The 19,248-nt window shown below is 45.0% G+C and overlaps 1 protein-coding gene across 5 annotated transcripts; it reads right to left on the bottom strand.

Annotated features, from left to right (window-relative positions):
* Positions 1-241: 241 nt before the first annotated feature.
* On the bottom strand, positions 242-19,178 carry LOC149361813 (uncharacterized). 5 transcript variants are annotated; one of them, XM_089572830.1, is made up of 7 exons: positions 19,059-19,178; positions 16,433-16,514; positions 10,302-10,492; positions 7,713-7,795; positions 2,824-2,905; positions 1,616-1,729; positions 242-521 (listed from the first exon to the last, which is right to left on the bottom strand). In XM_089572830.1, exons 3-7 carry the CDS (start codon positions 10,336-10,338, stop codon positions 412-414), a joined length of 426 nt encoding a protein of 141 aa, XP_089428956.1. In that variant the 5' UTR covers positions 10,339-10,492; positions 16,433-16,514; positions 19,059-19,178; the 3' UTR covers positions 242-411. The 5 variants fall into 5 exon arrangements, with proteins under 5 accessions (XP_089428956.1, XP_089428957.1, XP_089428960.1 ...); XM_089572831.1 differs by having other exon boundaries at positions 18,996-19,121; XM_089572834.1 differs by lacking the exon at positions 1,616-1,729.
* Between the last annotated feature and the right edge of the window lie 70 nt (positions 19,179-19,248).

Genomic DNA, 19,248 nt, shown 5'->3' with positions numbered 1-19,248 from the left:
ATAAGGGTTTAACGTCCCGAAGCAACTGAGGCTATGAGGGACGCCGTAGTGAAGGTCTCCGGAAATTTCGACCACCTGGGGTTCTTTACCGTGCACCGACATCGCACAGCACACGGGCCTCTAGAACTTCGCCTCCATCGAAATTCGGCCGCCGCGGCCGGGATCGAACCCGCGTCTTTCGGGTCAGCAGCCGAGCGCCGTAACCACTAAGCCGCCGTGGCGGGTCCACTGAGGAATAGACTGCAGGCGAAACCGTTTATTGGGATCTCTCAATCAATTCGAACGGCCTCCTTCGGTCGTGCACTAGCAGCAGAGGTAGGCAGCAGCAGGCACGGTAAACAGGCACAGGAGAACGGTTCGGGTCACATGGGCCGCCTAAGTGTTGTGTCCGCTGTCTCCGACATCCCGCTCTCAACTCTCTTCTGGGGTTGACGACTCGAGGAGGAAAGCAGGGCTGCCCACATGACGACGCGTAGACGCGGGCGCCTCTTCCTCCGCTTCCGCTCGGAGTAGCGGAAGAGCTGTCACAAGAGAGAGGGGAAGATGCCTCAGGCGAGCGAGGGGGGGCAACGCGGATCCCCACAACACCATCAACCTAATGTGAGCGCTTCTGGAGCACGTTAAACTCTATAGGGGGGATGAGGGGATCAAAGACAACTTTTCTATTTTTTGACTTAGGGTGATGAAATTTGGCAGACTGGCTTAAAACAGCATCAAACAATCAGACATAAAGTTTCACAATGACAGCTTTGGTAGGTTCCCTGTTATCATTGTTTATATGTTGTTCCCTTGTTGCTTGCTTATGGAAAGCCTAGCATGAAAAAAAAAAACAGGCTACAGGTCTTTAAATGCTTTTAATATATACTAAGAAGTGTGGTGCAAATCAAGACTCTCTTAATTTTTTTTTAAATTTCTCTGCTCTTTTTTTTTAAAGGACACAATATGCACATTCTTTTATGTCTAGAATGTACCATGCTCTAATTACCATGTAATAAAAAGATGCAAGCATAAATGATAAATCTGAGACTGTCTCGACACAGATCACATTTCAGTGATCACAACAAAACAAATGGGGTAAAAATCCATGCACCCATTGCTGTGCTACACGTTCCACGAGCAAGGCATTAAGGTTTATTAGCAAGGTTTATTAGACGCAAGCTTTCAAAAGCTCCCCCATGCACATGAAACTAGCAGCCTATAAAGCATTGGTCCGGCCATGTCTGGAGTATGCCTCGTGTCTATGGGACCCTTATACAAAGAAAAATATTTCCAAATTAGAAAGCGTTCAAAGAACCGCGCCCAGATTCATTTGCAATAAATATAAACGCACTGACAGCGTGACAGCAATGATTGATTATCTTGGTCTCGACACACTACGAGCGATGCGTTCCGAATGCAGATTAAAATACTTGTATTTAATACATAACAATCATAATTTCATTACCCCACACACTCTACGCACAAGCTTGCGTTTTGATAATGGAAAATGATTCATGAATATAGCCACCTAAACAATACCTTTAAGTATTCATTTTTTCCGAGAACCATACACGCTTGGAATAAATTACCTAGGAATATTGTCGACAGTCCCAGTGCGCAAGAGTTCGTTACAAACCTGAAAATGCTGGAGTGAAGTTGTACTTGTATTCTTGTATTGTTTCCTGTATTCGTGTATTCTTGATTCTTGTATTTGTTTTTTGTGTCCACTCCTGCTTGGAGTCAGGCGACTCTGCAGAATTCCCAAATAAAATAAAAATAAAAGCTCAAAAGAAACTTTCCAAAAAACAAGCCTGAAAGTTCTAAGCTAGCACACACTGTCTATGTGTAGATGCGAACAAATATATTTATTTGGAGTGCTAAAAGTTTATTTTTGGGTGAAATATTTCACTACAACATAGAAACAGTGTTGGAGATGCCAAAAAGTGTACTTTTCAAAAATCAACTTTTTTCGCAATTTTTGCAATTTGATCCCCACATCCCCCCTTAAATAACATTATGATCTCGGCATTCTGAAATGGTGTCCACGCACTGTGAGGTCCCACACTATGCAAACAAACAGTGAAACACGCTCACTTGACTTGTGTTACAGGAGCCCATTCTAGAAGATATGGAATATGTTTCTTCGGCATATTTTTTTTTTTTTTGCCACTCCATGAGACCCCGCCTGAGAGCCCAATCACCAAAGTTATCTGCGAGACCTTAGCCCCACAGTGTTGCTGCAATACGCGATGACAAGGTCAGTGCAACTGAGCACTGCGAAAACTGCACTATGGTGCCGACATCAAAACAGCGCAAGCCGATCAATTTCTGGAAATAAACATTCATCCACGATCTAGTTCAACCTGATTTCACAGCGGACAGCAGCTCCCTATAAGCGGCATTAAAACTGATGGTTACAATTGCAGAGAGGAGACCAAGCATCAATTACTGTTTTTACTCAGAGTCCTTACGTTCACTGCGAAATTTGAAAACAAGATATGTGCTTTGATGACTGGTAGTGTGTGTTGCATTCATTTTGCAACGCTTTAAATCCCTACCTATTGTTTGAAGTACAGCCTTTGTCAAAAGTAGACAGGATGCATGTTTTTCTTCTCAGTCGTAGATTGAAGCTATTATGCCAGCCCTGAAGCTCTAAATCTCACTAAGGTAAGGAGAACCCCTGTCCTCACCTTCGAAGAACTTCTTGATGTTTAGAGAAGCCGTGAGGGCTGTGGTATATGAACAAGAAGCAAACCACAGAGCCTGGTTACTTTTGACAAAGACTGTACCTGTATACATGCGTTACGTCACATCGGTGTGCTAGTTTCGTAGCGCATTACTGACCTTGTATTACGTGGCTGCGAGTCTGTCGCATCCGAGGGGGGGGGGCACATCTACTGCCTTTGTCATGCCTCCAAAGGCGCTTCTGTAAGGAAACATTCCGAATAAAATAGAGACTCTGAGAAGCCTTACGGTCGGGAGTGCCACCTTGTGTTCATTTTTGTCTCACTAAATCTCCTGGAATATGCAGTCCACTGCTTGAAGCAGCAAATGCGTAATTTTACCCGCGCATCCTATTCCACTACCTGCAGCAATGTCCTTTACACAGAAAAGATCCTTTTCAGAACCATGCCTACTGAGCAGCCCTAGCAGGGTGTAGCAGTTCAAGTGCATTCTCAGTGTCCTTCTCTCAGCTTTTCTTGCTATGAAAGCCATCAATGTTGATGGAAGCTGGACCTGAATTCTGAAATCCGACAGTGGTCCAGGGGCACTACTCTATGTTGGTTCTTCATAGGCTGCTTAATGGCAAATGACAAAGCAGCCTTTGATAATGAAGCCTGAAATGACATTACTGCCTGTGTCATTGTGCTGCACAAAAGGCCCACCCCACCCCCCCCCCCCCCCCCAACTCAAAGTTATCCACCAATGTGACCTACAAACCACGCTTTTAACTGCTGCTCTTCTGCACTAAGGACAACGAAAATAAGAAAACAACTGGAGCGAACAAACAGTAGCAGAAAAGGAGATCATCCCATCAATTATTTAGGGTGAATGTCATCAAATGCTGACTGATGTTTCCCAGGATATGGCAGTGTGGACAAATGCCTTCATACTTTTAATCCTGAGTTGTGTTTTTAAAACATCTAACAACTACAGCTTCTACTCTTTCCCAAATACGACATTTTTCTGCCCTTTCTTTGAGTGGCACATCAAAGACTTTGTACTCTAGTAGTCGGTACAACATGCACTACACTACGGGCAGCATAAGACCTGGGGCGTGCAACTATGTCGTCGCTCATCTGCAGTACAATCCAGTTTTTAGTTTGCCTGCCTGCTCACAGGTGGCATGACAATATGTAAACTTGCAAATGTGATGGTATCCATCCGGATGTCGATGCAGGCACAGTCACTCTTTCTGAGGCCCTAGGGTTTAAAGATAACAATGGTCATGTAAATAAATCTGCAGTGGAAGTCAGCAAAAAGCGATTGGAGGATTGGTGGTTGAAAAGCAGAGATGTGGCATAAGGTTAGAATAGTAGGAAACCGTAGGCAAAGTTGATGGAGAATCTTAATGAGAATTGCCAACACAGTAAACAAAAAAAATAATAAATAAAGAAAAGCTGAGCATGGTGGCAATTGCCACCACCCCGTTTCAAAGGGGGCGCTCCTATCCATCCATCCATCCATCCATCCATTGCAAACCTTAGTCCAAGTGGTGTGCCCTCTTTGCTCCACTGTAACTTGTTCGTGATGCATAAGGAATTATTGCCCATTCCTAGCATCAGCAAATATACCATGTCCATATTATAGTATGAAGCGTCTCCCTTATGATTTCTGCTACTCCCTCGGTGACGATAGAAGAAAGCGATGAACACTCGAGATCTAGGCTTCTACATATGTTGTTGCTTCAGACTTCATGATCATGTTAACTGTATTACAAGTCTGTTTTCAATTCTGCTTCAGATATCATGTGTCCTTTGTCAGCGGGCTATCGGTGCACCGCTCGCTGTCAGCTATGTGGTGGTTTGTCTGACCACTCGTAACTGTAGCCTGAAGTCACCGAAGCCACGAATCCGGCGAAGTCTGTCGGCTGTGGGGGTGGTGTGTGTGTTTCTCTTTCACCGTGAGAGAGGGCAAGGAGGTCCAGGGCGCTGAGAACCGCACACGAACAAACTCAGTCTCTGTTCAAGATTCATAGATCTCGGTCTGTCGCTCTTGAGTCATACCAGCAACCCAACAATATACTCATTTCTGTTTAAATAGACTGCTGCACCATGAGTTTGATGACTGAAACACAGGTATGATCTGAAAACGGCAATAGCTATACCCTCTGCATTAGGCAGGTAGAAAACCAGTCGACAAAAAAAAAAGTGTGTACCATGAGCATGCAATGGGGATGGCTAAGTACCGTAAAAACCCGCGTATAATACGAGGTTTTTTTCCCATAGTTAGCATCCTAAATTTCCGCCTTATACTATTTGCGGATCCGAGCAAAAATTTACAAAGTTGCTCGAAGTTTTGGTTTCGTTTTTGCGGCGTGGCTACGGCTTGGCTTCTTTACTCTTGACAAACGACGTCACGGCATCGTTTCTTTGTTGATCCGTTGGGTGCACCGGGGGGTCGCGGTGTGCCATGTGCCTGTTGACAATGCACGTGCTCGCATGTAAGGCACGCTTCGTGAAGTGGATATTGTTTTGGGGAGCACAATGACACGGTCTCGAAAACAGTATTCGGCTACTTTCAAGATAAAAGTGATTTTAGCTGCGGAGAACATCGGCAACGGTGCGGCCGGGAGGCAGTTTGGTGTTGTCAAAGGAAGCATTCGTGGATGGCCACGACAGAGAGAAGCCCTTTTCGTGTGCAGCGAAACGCGACAACGCTTTCGCCGCGGGTTGATGGTTGTGCAAACAAACCGTTCAAGTGGTGCTACGCAGAGTGGATGTGCTCAGGTGAGCCTGCAGTGACTGATGCCAACCGGGCGGCTGGAGCGGGCTTAAGAAGTGCGGCATCTCGAACACCCTCGATGGCACGGGCGACGAGTACATTTGTGATGATTTTGTCGGACAAAGAAATGTCCGAAGAAAGCGCTACTGAAGAAGAAAGTAATTCAAGTGAAGTGCGGGATGCGATTTGAATAAATGTCTTCCATGAGCTTGCGTCACTCGTATCATACGCTGGTGAAACTTTTTTTTTCCATTTCGCGTCTCTAAAACTTCACCTTGTATTATATTCAGGTCTTTACAGTACTTGTAATGGCTTAAAGAAATGAAAAAGCAAGAAATGAGGAAAAGAGTTACACAGGAGGAGGCCATGCGGTGGCAGACAGCTTTGGCCACGAGCTGTCCTCTGCCCCTCGGTCCCAAAAGTGAGCTGGGCCCATTTTCTTTCTGCTTTCCATCCTCATGACTTCAGAATCCTACCTTTGTCTACATGTCACCAACCTGTATATCACCAACCTGGTATCTTCAGAATCTTTCTTGTCTGCTGTTTCGTCTCATGTATCGCAGTAGCGCGTCTAGTACACAGTGTATTTCGATTTCCTTGTTTTTATTCTGTTCACTTAGTCTGTTTGACGTCGGATGATTTGCCTGTACTTTTTTGCTTCCCGTTGGTCTTATTGAATTTTGTTCTCGTACTGTAATCGCCCTTTGACACTGTTATTTGGTTGTTGCTACTTTGTAATTTTTTTTTCTTTTTTTCTTTGTGCACTCCTGCCTTGACCGCCAAAGGGCAGTCGGCAGTATTTATGAAATAAATAAATAAATAAATGAGTTCAACAAGGCCAGACTGGGGACCGTACAAACCGACTGACTTTTCAGCTGAGTAGGAGCCTTAGTCCTAGTGCACTAAAAACATTGCAACAAGTCCGGTTGCAACAAGCAATCCAACTTGCAACAAGACCAAAGTACCCAACCGTTGGTGAGCCAGGCACTTTTTTTTGTGGAGCTTTGAATGGAGACTGCCTCAGTTCGAACTTCCATAAAAATCTGGATCGTACACTGTCCCAGTGCGCCTCATTAAGCCCACTGCAGGGAGGCAGGTGAGTAGCCTGCTGTGCGAAAGAAACCATGGCTTACACTGCACTCACTTGCTGTGGCAATGAAGTCTACCAACTGCAGGTGCCAAGTTCTATAAAACAGAGAGATCCGCATTGTTCTCTAAGCCAGCTTGGAGAATCACTGCGCATAACTCCCCATTGACATTAATTTTAGTATACATGCCATACAAAGACACCATTTCATAGTCTATTTCATCTGAAAAAATAAAATACATCCTGAGGATTCCTTACCTACTTTCAAATGAATGTATTGTACATGTATGTGGCGTTGAACATCCCGAAGTGATACATGGATCACGAGGGACACTGTAGTGGAGCGCTCCAGATTGATTCAAATCACCTGGGGCTCTTTAAAGTGCACTGAAATTGCGCATACAGGTATCATGCATTTCAACTCCATCCAAATGTGGGTGCTATCGCCGGACTGAACCCATGTTGTTCGACTCAGCTGCCGAGTGCCCAAACCACCTGAGCCACTGCGGTGGGTCAAGTGTATGAACAAGTGAGAGGCGGGGTAATCTATTATGACATGGTATTTATCAAAGTAGATTTCTAATGTGCGTGGGTTGGACACAATATGCCAAATGCAAGCACACTTTGGACGAGACCATTGCTCAAATGCCGGCGTCCTTCCTCTCCTTGCAGCCTCTTGCTCCTTGCAATGCAAAACCCATGGAGATCGAGTGCCTCGCACACTTGGCGTGCCTTTCCTCTCCTCTCAGTGAATGATGTTCACTTTCTGCTGGGGGCAAATTTTTTTCGAGAATATTTGACAGTCAAAGGGTTAAACAAAGCTCGCCAAGGCCAACCAGCTGTTCTTTTTGGGTCAGCTTTGCCACGCACATTTCGTAAGGAGGACAAACTCCAACGAGTTCCCATGATAGTGTGCATTTCCAAAGACCTCAGGGCAATCAACCGTACTGGAACCCTTGGGCATAAGCTGCCTGCTGTGCAACCCTTCCCAGCTAGATGCACACGCAGACACCTGAGCCTCTAACCAGGGAGGTAAACTCCAACTGTCGCCCACAAGAGTGCAGGTCATGGTTGCAGAGGAAAACTTTCAGAGGTTGCAGAGAAAGACTGCCATCCAGTGCATGCTAATCCCAACTCATTTACTTGAAACGGATCCACTCCGCATCCGTAAGCACCATTCCAGTATACAAACTGAGCTGACCTTGAGGATCTGGTCCAAAGCATTGGGCTGCTCCTCCTTCAACGCCGTGTTTCTTCTAGCCAACTCCATCCGCTCCATCTCAACTGCGAGAGAGAGAGAGAAAGGACTTTTACCTTGTGGTCAAACTAAGATCCAGAGGCGATCGTCCACCAGAAAGACCTTGTCCAGCTGGTCAGCGAGGCCTGCAGACGGCCACACCCGTCAGTGGGAATGAACGGGTTTAGTGTGTAATGGGTGGATTGTAGAGCAGTGAGACTGGAGAAAATGGTGTGCTCCACATCTGCATACTGAGAGGAGCCATTGGGACAGGAGGGATCAGAGGAGTAACAGCAGAGGTGCAGATGCATCAGAGTGATGGAGGTATTCAGCTGCATGATGGAAGGTGTGCACCTGTGCAGTGGTTTGAGAAGAGTGGGATGGGAAAGCTCTCTGTAATGAGTGCCACAGTAGCTATTAGTGTAGCTTAAGGGTCATCCTGTATGCAGTCATGTGTCATGGGATGGAAGGCCAAGGGATCGCCGGAGCCTGGTGACTTATTTCACGGGCAAGCTGGTCAACCAGCCGATTTCCAGTGATCCCTGCGTGACCCACACCACAGTTTCATAGCTAGCATTAAGTGCACACAGACAAGCTTGTAAGGAAAGAACAACGCACAGACACACGGGCACTGTCTCTCGCAACTCGTTTCTTTGCTGTACAGGCAACAAAATATGCATCTTAACTGAACATACACCTAGAGAAATATGTAGAGCTTGAAAAAGAATGAAAAAATTTGGGCACAAAAGGATGTGTAATAAGGTTAGATAAAAAAAAATGAACATACACACAAAAAAAATACTTTTCGGATAGACTGGTTCACCACTGGTTCAAGGTACTCAAGCTCTTTCTTGGTCAAAGCAACAGAGGTATCACTCCTGCAGCTGCCACCACCTTAAGTTATGAAGTAAGCCTCTATCTTTCTCTCATGCATTGGTTACATGCCTTGACAAGCACCGCAGTTTCGTGGAAGAGCGGTTGACATTTTCACTTTGAGCAGTGTTTAGGTAAATGAAGAAGTGCTGTTGGCAATAAAGAATTTATATGTTAAAATAAACAGACACGTAGGCAACGGTGAGTTCGGCCAACATAGTATCTACCGCAAGAAAGTGCCACCTTCTAGATTGCTTGCATAACTGCAAGGAACTTTCGGTAATGTTCACATTTACACCGACTGCCTTGCCGCCCTTAAGCAGCTCAACGCTGTCCGGCGCACATTCCAAGTTACACAATCCATTCACCAACTTTGCACAAAATACCCCTGTCCTGTGCGTATACACTGGATTCGCGGCCATGCTGACGATCAACTTAATATTCATGTGGACGAAATGACACACCTTGACACATCAGTCATCCCGCCACCTTCCCCTCTTCCCTCAGATCCGTTCCTGTCCCACATTTCCAAGAAACAGTCTTTGCGTCAGCGAACACGCGCTCTAATTCCTCCGTGTTCGTACCCTCTCCCCCGGAGTCTCACTCGGGAGGAGGAGGTATCTGTGCGCCAGATTCGGGCAGGAGCGGCTCTGACTCCTTCTGTGCGTCATCGGTGGCGTGACACACGTTTTCAAGTGACAGACAAGTGTCCCCACTGTGGTGCTGCGCCGCACCAGTGTGACGAAAAACACTTGCTGTGGACTTGCCCGGCCACAGCTTCCGTGAGACGATGCTTCCTAAGGAACATGATAATTGCTCTATCGAGAACTTTTGCCAATTTTTAAGCGAGGCTTGTTTACATTCCTTCTTGTAACTTTCTCTCCCTTTCTAATTATGCCTAAAGGCAGACATCTTGAATTAAAAAAAAACTGCAAGGAACTAATGCAGATTTACGTTCAACACTACAGCACTTACTTGCACTTTGTAAGGCATCTGCTTTGTTACGCACCAATCCACAAAAAAAAAGTATAGGAACAGGCATGACCATTCCAACGTCACACTGATAAGCCAGATTATACAAACCATGCAAAAAACAATGTACAGGTGCCATCAAAAGTAAATGGAAGGCAATATTAACGAAAAAAGTTATCATTTCCCCCCCAATTCATGCATCCTTGAACACATATGTGCAGCCCAATTGTGATTTTGCGAATTGCACTGTGCACCAACAAAGAAGGACCATTATGTTTTAGATTTAAAGAAATTAAATTGTTTTGATAAAGTCGCCTTCCATTTAATATTGACGCCGAGTGTACATAAGGCGGAATTCCAACTATGAAGCCACTCCAACTCCCCCAGTTCAGCACCACCTTCCACACCCACCACAGTGACTGCAGCAGGGGAGAGGAGGTTGAGAGCGTCAGGAATGCTTTCATAAGGATCTGCGGGAAGTCGGTTTTCACGAAGTCCCTGAATTGCATCCATGGAGTTCGAGCAGATACAATACCAGGGCAAGTGAAGGAGTAGCATTAGAACAATTGCCACCAGTTCAAGGGCTAAGGGGGGAAGTAGGATGGGAGTAGGAGCCAGCAGTGTAGGTGATGGAAGGGCCGCGGAGGGGGGAACATTGTCACGCAAGAGGTGCAGCCATGAGTGGAGTAGCATACTACGTAAACATACCATGTAATGGTGGTGGTGTCCGGAGGCAAGGGTTCATGGAGGTGCGCGTGGACTTTGCACCGGCCCCCAAGAAGATGTGGCGCCATGTGAGATGGAATGAGGGCAGATCGGAGGATGCTGGGAAGGGTTCATTGTGGCTTGTGTGGGGGAAAGCCAAGGGGCAGGATGGCGGCTCATTGGAGTCGATGGCCCTGAGTTGAGGAAGAGGAAGAAAAAAAGAGCCGTTGCATATAGCTTGGCTGTGGAGGTGTGTATCGAGAGTTGTAGGTCAACTTTGTTGAGTGTGTTCAGGGCAGACTGACTCGTTACATCTGCGTCAGTGTATGCACCAAGGAGGAACCAAGGCGATTTAGCATGAAGGGAAGAGTTTATTAAATCGCATATGCAATTCCAATCAGTTGTGACAAGGGTAGAATAGTGAGTATGTCAGCGTTGAGGGTGTCTATGCTGCGTCTGAGCTGAATGTTACGGGGTTGGGTACGGATGCGATTCACCTGATGACCAGCAAACCTCCCTTGGACGTCCTGCAGACATCCTGAACATCCGCAGGACATCGAAGGGAGTTTCAATGCCCACTGGGCAGGAGCTGCTTGCAGCACCTCCAGAAATGCATGAGGAGTGGGTCAGGACGGTTCAGGGGGAGGCATCAAAGGAGTCTCGGCTGGTACAAGTAATGACACGTTTTTTTGGGTTTGCGTGTGAGAGCGAGTGTAATAGGCATAATGCGACGATCGGAAAGGAGGATCAGGTGGTAGTATGTTGCAGGACTGTTTCATTTGGGTACGTTTAGTGTATTTATGCATTGTGCATAGTGTAATAAAAACAACAAAACAAAACACAAAAGCACCCCCAATCATTTACAATTATAGCTCCATCTTGTGCCAGCTGTGGTCATGCCATCTAGACAGAGTTCCCAGTCTCATCACTCCAGGAAAACCTCAATGATGGATAGGACAGATGCAGAAAAATGACATTACTGTTTGCAGCCATGTCAATGACCTGCTACTCATCAAGGAACCCAGGACATTAGCACACCACCACTGATTTAAACACAAAGAGCATCTACGAAAATAGCTGCATTCACACTAGGAAGACAAGGACAGTAATTGATTTTTGCACGCTAGAAAATTTAAGATAATACCACCACCACAAAAGTCGGTGGTCAGGCTAGCTCTGTTCCCAGTACCTTTCAGTTTCTCATTTTACTAAGAAACAGTTATAACTTACAGGATTTTCTCGAAGAGCTTTTGTTGAGCTCTGTAAGAATTGATCACTACACAGTAAATCAATAAATCTTAGTATGGTGCTCGTTTGCTCGACCCACTTAAGCAATTACTCAAGTTGTCCAAACAAATATGGCGTCATTCACCTCCATTCCAACGTCAATGACTGAAACCCGACAAAATACCAGAGTCACATCGCACATGAGTAGACGTAGATACACCTACAGTCCCCTTAGCACACGATCTGCATTGACAACAGAACGAAAGCTGAATTTACCATGGCGTCTGGTTCATGCAAACGCACAAGACACGTGTTTTATCGCATGCCAAATGCTTGTGAAACCCTTGGTACCCCAAAAATCCAACAATTGGAATGTGAACATTTCGACAGAGATCTGCCTGGCTGGGAGACTATAAGAGAAAAAGCGTGAGGCTCCGACCTAAGTCTCAAGAGAGAAGCGATGTTACGGGACCAACTTAGCACCTTCTTGAGGGCTGACTGAATGGAAGCACCAGACGCACTTTTAGCCTACTTTTCTCTCTACAGTGTCACAGTCAGTTCTCTCATGAGCCTGGTCAGAGTGTTGCTGTCTTTCCTCTCTGTATCCAACAATGCAACTATTACTAAAACTGGGAAGGAAGTCACGATCGAGGAGGATGTTGAAGGCAAGCCACTCAACACGCCTAAATATTCTCTCGTCACTCGTTGAAGCCAGTCTCTCCATTCGTGCTTAGTACAGATGCCTAGTTAATAAGCTTTTAAAAAAACTGCGGTGAAAAACGTATTATTTCGGAAAACTTAATATCCAAACCAGCTAATTTTAAGAAATGTAATTTGTAAATGCGGGACACAGATAATTACTGGCAGTTTCACTCGTTAAAAATGTCGTTAAGCATTTCTTGGCACTAGATCTGAACAGATCCTTTCCTAGTGCTCGCAGAATTCAGGCTGCGCTTTCGCTGTTTAAAGCGCGGAAAGAACTTCGCACCGCATCCGGTCCGTTGACGGCAATGACGAAAGTAACCTTAATCTCTTCATCGTCATTTTCAAATGCTTGGCCCCTTTGCACCTAAGTACTGTGGGGAAGACACCGCAGCTCCTGATTGTCGCAGTGTTTATGCTTTTTTGTGCTCCACTCCCCAGACCCGACCTGCTTGTATGCGAGTGCATCGCTCTAGATAATATACACTTCACCCCAATGCCCATACGCATCGCCAAGAAACCTCAGCGCTTCTCCCCCTCATGCTGCATCCCCGCAAAGAAGGCTCCATCAAATGCTAACGCGCAGTTTTTATTTTTTAAATTTTATTGATACTGTTAACCCTCGCTTGAGGGTCATTACAGGGAGGGTGTACAATGCAATGTACAACAGACAAAATTCACATCTCATAACATCAAGTTGGATACCCTCGACACAAAATATCGATTGAACGTTCGAACTTTTTCACGTCCGATTGCTCGACAACTTCAACAGTCAAAGCATTCCAAATTTCGATCACATCAGGAAAAAAAAGAGCGCTGAAAAACATCAACACGAGAGTCGTAAGGCTTGACTGATCGAGTGTGGTTTGTTCTCGCGCTCAGTTTCCCCAGGGACTGAACATATCTGTCTATTTCTGTCTTAAAATGCCCCGAAATTATTTGAAAGAAAAGCTTTCAGTCTAGATTTTTGCCTTCGATTTGCAACTGACTTGCGCCCACATGATTTTAGCATTTCCGTCACCGAGTCCCTTCTTGACAAAATAGAACGAGCGGCCATTCTTTGAATTCATTCCAGTTCATCTTTTAAAACTTTTTGGTGAGGGTTCCAGACAACGCAAGCATACTCCAAGGATGTGCGGATGAATGTTTTGTAAGCTATTAATTTGACATCTTTTGTTGCATATTCTAATTTTTTTTCTCAGAAAGTAAAGTTATTCGGAAGCTGTTGAGCACACAATATTAATATGTTTATGCAAGTGCAGATTACATGTAACTGCGACTCCCAAAATACTTGAAGATATCAACATTGTTGTTGATAGCGGTGGTGCTTCGCCTGTAAGCACTTAAGCACCACAGAGAAGCCACCACTGCTCGTAACTGCCGCTACATTTCAGCTTTTCATGTTGCCTGCCCATGTTGTTGTTTCATGTTGCCATGTTGCTTCATGTTCGGTGCACCTATATGGTCAAACATGGTAGAATTCCCAGGCTCTGCTTGGTTCTATTGGTAAGGAGAACCTGTAGTGAAGATTGTCAGACTGACAGAGAAGGCATATGCCACACGACTTGGCAAACGCTACAATCACTACCACTCAACCACAATTTTGTTTCGTGTATCGACTGCATTTATAGAGACCAAAAAATCAACTTTCAGGAAGCTTGCACACCATTACCAATGAAATCCGCTGATGCAGTTAGCATTTACAATAGTGAGCCTTCTGATCTAGCATAAGACAAAAGGTGTTCGATGGCCACCTGTCTCAGCCATGCCTCGTAGCTGGTGTTAAAAGGAATGGCAAGTCACAAGTGGATGCTCAGATCTAGTGCACAATTTAAGATGCAAGATGAAGACAGCAAAGCATTCTTCAAAACACTTTGTTCTACGACAAGACCGCCAAATGCTTATTAGGATTATTAGGCTTTTCTAGGCCAATGCGACCTTCGGTCACTAAGGACAGAGGCTGACATGATGAACTATACAGTACTCAAATGATTTCAGCTGCTACTCTGGACAAAGTCTTTCTGGAATCATTGCTTTTTCTCCAAACTGCAACTCAACTTCTCATGTATACCAGCAAACTACAATCTGGTCAAAGACAGTTAAGAACTTTACAATTCAAATGAAGAGCTCATATTCACGGGATCATTCGTACATATCAATACGCATGGATTTTGTGCATGTCTAAAAAAAAAAGCTATTTATCTCAAACAGCAAAAGAGCAACATAATTTTATATAGCCGGCAGTATAGACTCTCCAGCAATCTCACACGCACATTCACACACACACTGTGAGCGCTTACGGAGCTTCACATATTTTTTTTCAATATTCCACTATCCTTGAATGAAGAATAATAAACCACACTATTATCTTCTAAATGGGTCGTGGCTCATGCCAGTTGGGAGTGTATTAAGACAGATTTTATTTGTATTACTTTTATGTTTCGTATTTTTTCTTCTGCATACATGGAGACCAAGTCAACGCAACGAGCAAAGTTTCTTCACTTCTTCTCTAGGGCTGCTGAGGCCACAAGGATAAACAAACAGCTCAACTGCAAAGAACAGGGCTTTGTGAAGACAACATAAAACTCCTTCAGAACTTGCCTAATTATTCAGTTAAAGCTCAGACAGCATTATGAGACTGGCACTTCCTACAGCTTGAAAAGCAGAAAGCCACACTATGGCACTTATTTACCCAACATAAGCATTGCTATCTATATATGTCAAATTTCAATAAACGTCATGTGAAAAACGTATCCTTATCATCTTCCCTTTGTTTCCAAAGCCCAAAGCTGCCAAGCCTTAAAGGTGCACTGAAGAGGATTCTGAACTCGTCTTTTTGCCGCGGGAACTCGATCTACACATTCCTAGCATTCTTAGAAACTTTGATTTGTTGCCCTGTGTGGCTGATTTTCCTAATTAAATCGAATTAACGTCCGGCTCCCGCCTTCTTTTTTTAATTCTCTCTCGTACGGTGGGCGGAGTCAACCAACGCGTGGAGTGCCTTGCAGCCAGCTCCGTGGAGGCTTTGCTTTCGCTTTATTTTGTTTTTTAGGTTTCTGTGAATAAATAGTTTCATTCGCAGATAATATAGCCGCAAAATAAGCCCGCAGAAATAAAAATACGCGCGGACTATTTGCTACTACGGATTACTACGCATTACTCCGCCGATGGCAGAGCGGCAAGCCGCCACGGGACTGGGTGAAAGGCGCTCCACACGTTGGTCAACTCCGCCCACCGTATGAGGCAGAATTAAAAAAAAAAAAAGGTGGAAGCCGGACGTTAATTCGATTTAATTAGGAAAATCAGCCACACAGGGGAATAAATTGAAGTTTCTAAGAATGCTCGGAACGTGCAGATTGAGTTCCTGCGGCAAAAAGATGAGTTCAGATTCCTCTTCAGTGCACCTTTAAGGATTACAGGCACCAAATTTCACTTGCATGTTTACTTCTTTGAAATGATACAGTTGACATTAATATACATAGCTCCCCTTGTGATATTCATCCACAACTGATAGTAAATTATAATTGAATTTCTTCTTCCCGCTGTTCTGGTTTCGTCACCTGAATGATGTCTGTGACCTGCAGTTGGTCTCTAGGTAACGCGAGGCACAAAGAAAAAAAAAGGCATATGCCTGCTGATACATCGTTGCCAATCCAGCTCTCAAAGCAGGCTTTTTTATGTGTTGCAGTGAATTTAAAACTGTGTATCAGTGTTTATATCAGTTTTTTTTTCGTGCCTCATGTGACCAAAAGGCCAACTATATGTACCAGCCACCATTTGGTTGATGAAACCGAAACTGCACGAGAGAAAAAAACGTGGAAAAGAGACGTGGTAGGTGAATACCACGTCTAAGGAATTATTTGAAAGAAGAAATCAGGCAACTAATATTAGGTGTTTACACTCCCTTAAAGGGCTACTATACTGACCGATTACCATGTTCAAGCAACAAAGATCCTAACTCCACAGACCACAGAGCTTAGCAAGCCAGCAAAGGCCAAAAAGCAACCCAAGATACTGTCACATCAGTTCTGCACAAAAGCAGGTGATCGCGCACCTTGACTGAAAGTACGATTAAATGCATTTCAGTGGACAGCCGACATTCCTCCTTGGCGAAATATGCCTCCACCACTATGAGGAGTCAACCCTTTGGCTCCAAAATGCTGAGCCTGAACTGTTCAAGGAGGCCAGTGTTCCGCCCAGCTTACCTTGACGGTGCTCTGGCAGCCGATCTGCACGCCCTCGTCCATCAGGCCCATCAGCCGTTCACCCCAGGTCGTGGATGTGACTCTGAAAGATGTGACAAGAGCTGCTGTGCGAAGGACAGAGGCAGCAGTGCCAATGGGCTCCACCAGCCAGGCACTCCAGAAATTACCCAGACGGGTAAGAGCAGCTCTAGAAGCTGCCCACTCATTGAACGAACGGCACTAGGCAAAAGATTCATGCCAGCAGCTTGTCTTATTCACTTGACAGCATGAACCAAACAGTGCCAGAGCATGTGAAAGACATCAACTATACTCCGTTTCCTACATAGCAGGCAACGCTGCCAAAGCTAGCGCGCCTGTTCGTGCAGGCTAAGTCCGCACGCAAAAAGTAGTTCGCCATACAACCAGAGCGAACACAAACATATTTCGTAGCAACAGATCTTAAGTGCCGTGCACCTCCTGGACTTCGTTTTACCTCTTGCCACATTTTCGACCTGCGACTTGTCGAGATTTCGAGAAGGAAAAAGTACACGTGGCAGTAGGATACGCGGTTGGTAGGGCGAATTGCTTCTATTCAATCCGCACCCAAAAAGTAGTTCACACTCCGCGAAAGTTATGACCAGAGTGCCCGAACACTGAGCGCCTCACAGCTTCGACTGTCATTTTCAATGCTACTACATCATTTTATACCCCTCTTTGTATTCATCCTAACAGTGACCGGAGTTTCGAGAAGAACGAATGATAGGGGGCGGAGTAATATAGTTTCATGGATGCACTACTTCAGCAACCTCTGCAGCGTCGCCTGCTATGTATGAAACGGAGTATACTGCCTAAAAACATGTCATTTCTGTTGTTCTATCTGTGGTTGTTTTGCATCGCACATTCAATATGATCATTTATCAACTAGCCTGAACCAGACTTGCAATGGCTTCGGCAAAAGCCCGGTTTGCCAATACTAGTTGCAGCTTTCGATGAAGCCATTGTTGGAACAGGCACGATAAATTCACATGCCAGACCACAACAAGCACACTTAGCATGACTGAGGCTTACCATTCAAGCAGAAAATGCATCTGAGCTGTATTGACGATGATTTGATTTTTAATTGTACAAGGGCAGCTGCCCAAACAATGGCATGACTATCATATCTTTGGTCTGGACAAGGTAATTAATAATCAATATTTTCCAAGCAAATTCTAAATAATTTTAAATTATGTAGTTTAATCTCCCGATGCTGAGCATAGTCTATGAAGGGCGCCATAGTAGGGGCGCCATAGTAGGGGCTCCAAGTGAATTTCGACCACCTGAGATTCTTTAACGTGCACCAATATTGCACAGCACACGGGTGTTTTTGCATACTCCCTCCAGTATGCAGCCGCAGTGGCCAGGATTAGATCCCGCGACCTTGAGATTAGCAGTCGAACACCAAATCCACTGAGCCACTAAAGCGGGTATTTTTTGTAAGCACCAGGCCAGGGGAAAGCTTGCATCTACTGGAGAACCAATGCACAGCTGATGGCACTGGGGATAACGGCGTTAAGGCTGCCATTTGAAAGGCAGTGTGTTAAACCTAACCGAGGCAAGATTCTGCAGGTTTAAAAAGTCTGAGGGTTGTGACCTGGCAAGGCGGCCACAACTTCCGAGCAGACCCACGGTTCTTGGTTACAACAGCAACCCGAACGACATGAAGTACTTCACAAACTGGCAAGCCTCCTTTTTCGAACACGGTATGACGCGTTAGAGAACAATCTGAAAAGTCGTAAAAACTTTGTTTTACAAGCAACTACAACTAGTCAGCACAATTAAACAACACATTGTGACCCATTGAAAATTCGATAACGGTGAAGGCATGTTCACAAGAATCAACACAAGTTTTCTAAGGCACACTGAACGTTTGCAGCTCACTTTATGAAGCCAGTGTGTCACGACTCACAACGCCTTTCAGTGATGAAAATGACAGCGAATTTAATTAGTCACATGTTTGCATGGAAGAAAGAAAGAAACCGGCATGCTACTAATGAACATGTCTGAACAGTTGCTAACTCTCTAGCTTGGACCACTAGGTCGAGATTAAGCTAGCCAGTTGTTTCTGACATCATATCAACTTGCCCAAATGTCTATCCTTCTAAGCAAATGCATCAGCAGTACTTGGAAACTAGAAGAAACCATATCCGATTTAAGTGAAACAAGAACGCCAACCAAGAATGAAATAACACGACGTTTCGGAACCTACTCTGTTCCTTCATCAGGTGTGACTGCGGGCGAGTTTCAGTTTGCCTTTTTAAGCCCTCGTTTGATCAGCCGACCTGAGGTACCGAAACGTCGTGTTTTTCATCCTTTGAGAATTCGACATGGCCTGGCTGCGATAGTCTGATGCTTAACAAGTTGTCGACAGTATTGAGGGCTGACTGAGAAAGAAAAAAAAAGAAAGGGAGTTTGGAAAAGTTAACTCGCACCGACAAGCAGAGTACTGCTATGAGGGTACGAATACCACACGAGAGTGGACGCGGTTTTCGTTGCGCGGGACGCCGCTCCAGAGCTTTCGCTGAAGTACAGAACAAAAGTTTACGCTGCTGCACGTCACTGTAGTTGGCGGCCGATGAAGCATAGAAAAAAAGGGGCGAGTACGCACAACAAACAACAGCAGGTGAAATGCTGCCTCGATGTTTTGAATCCACACATCGGCAGGCGCACAGCCATCACATGGCTGGCACCATGGAGGTAAAAAAACTCCATGGCTGGCACGCAATGTATCACGTGGTGCTGCTTCTACGTCACATGTCTGTTTTGTTTTTGATCAGTTTAAATTTGTCACTCATTTT

The sequence above is a fragment of the Amblyomma mixtum genome, chromosome 2 (assembly GCF_055824585.1).
Source record: "Amblyomma mixtum isolate Tamu chromosome 2, ASM5582458v1, whole genome shotgun sequence".
Taxonomy (NCBI): Eukaryota; Metazoa; Arthropoda; class Arachnida; order Ixodida; family Ixodidae; genus Amblyomma; species Amblyomma mixtum.
The sequence above is the reverse complement of the archived record's forward strand: the minus strand, read 5'-3'. Positions and strand labels throughout refer to the sequence as shown.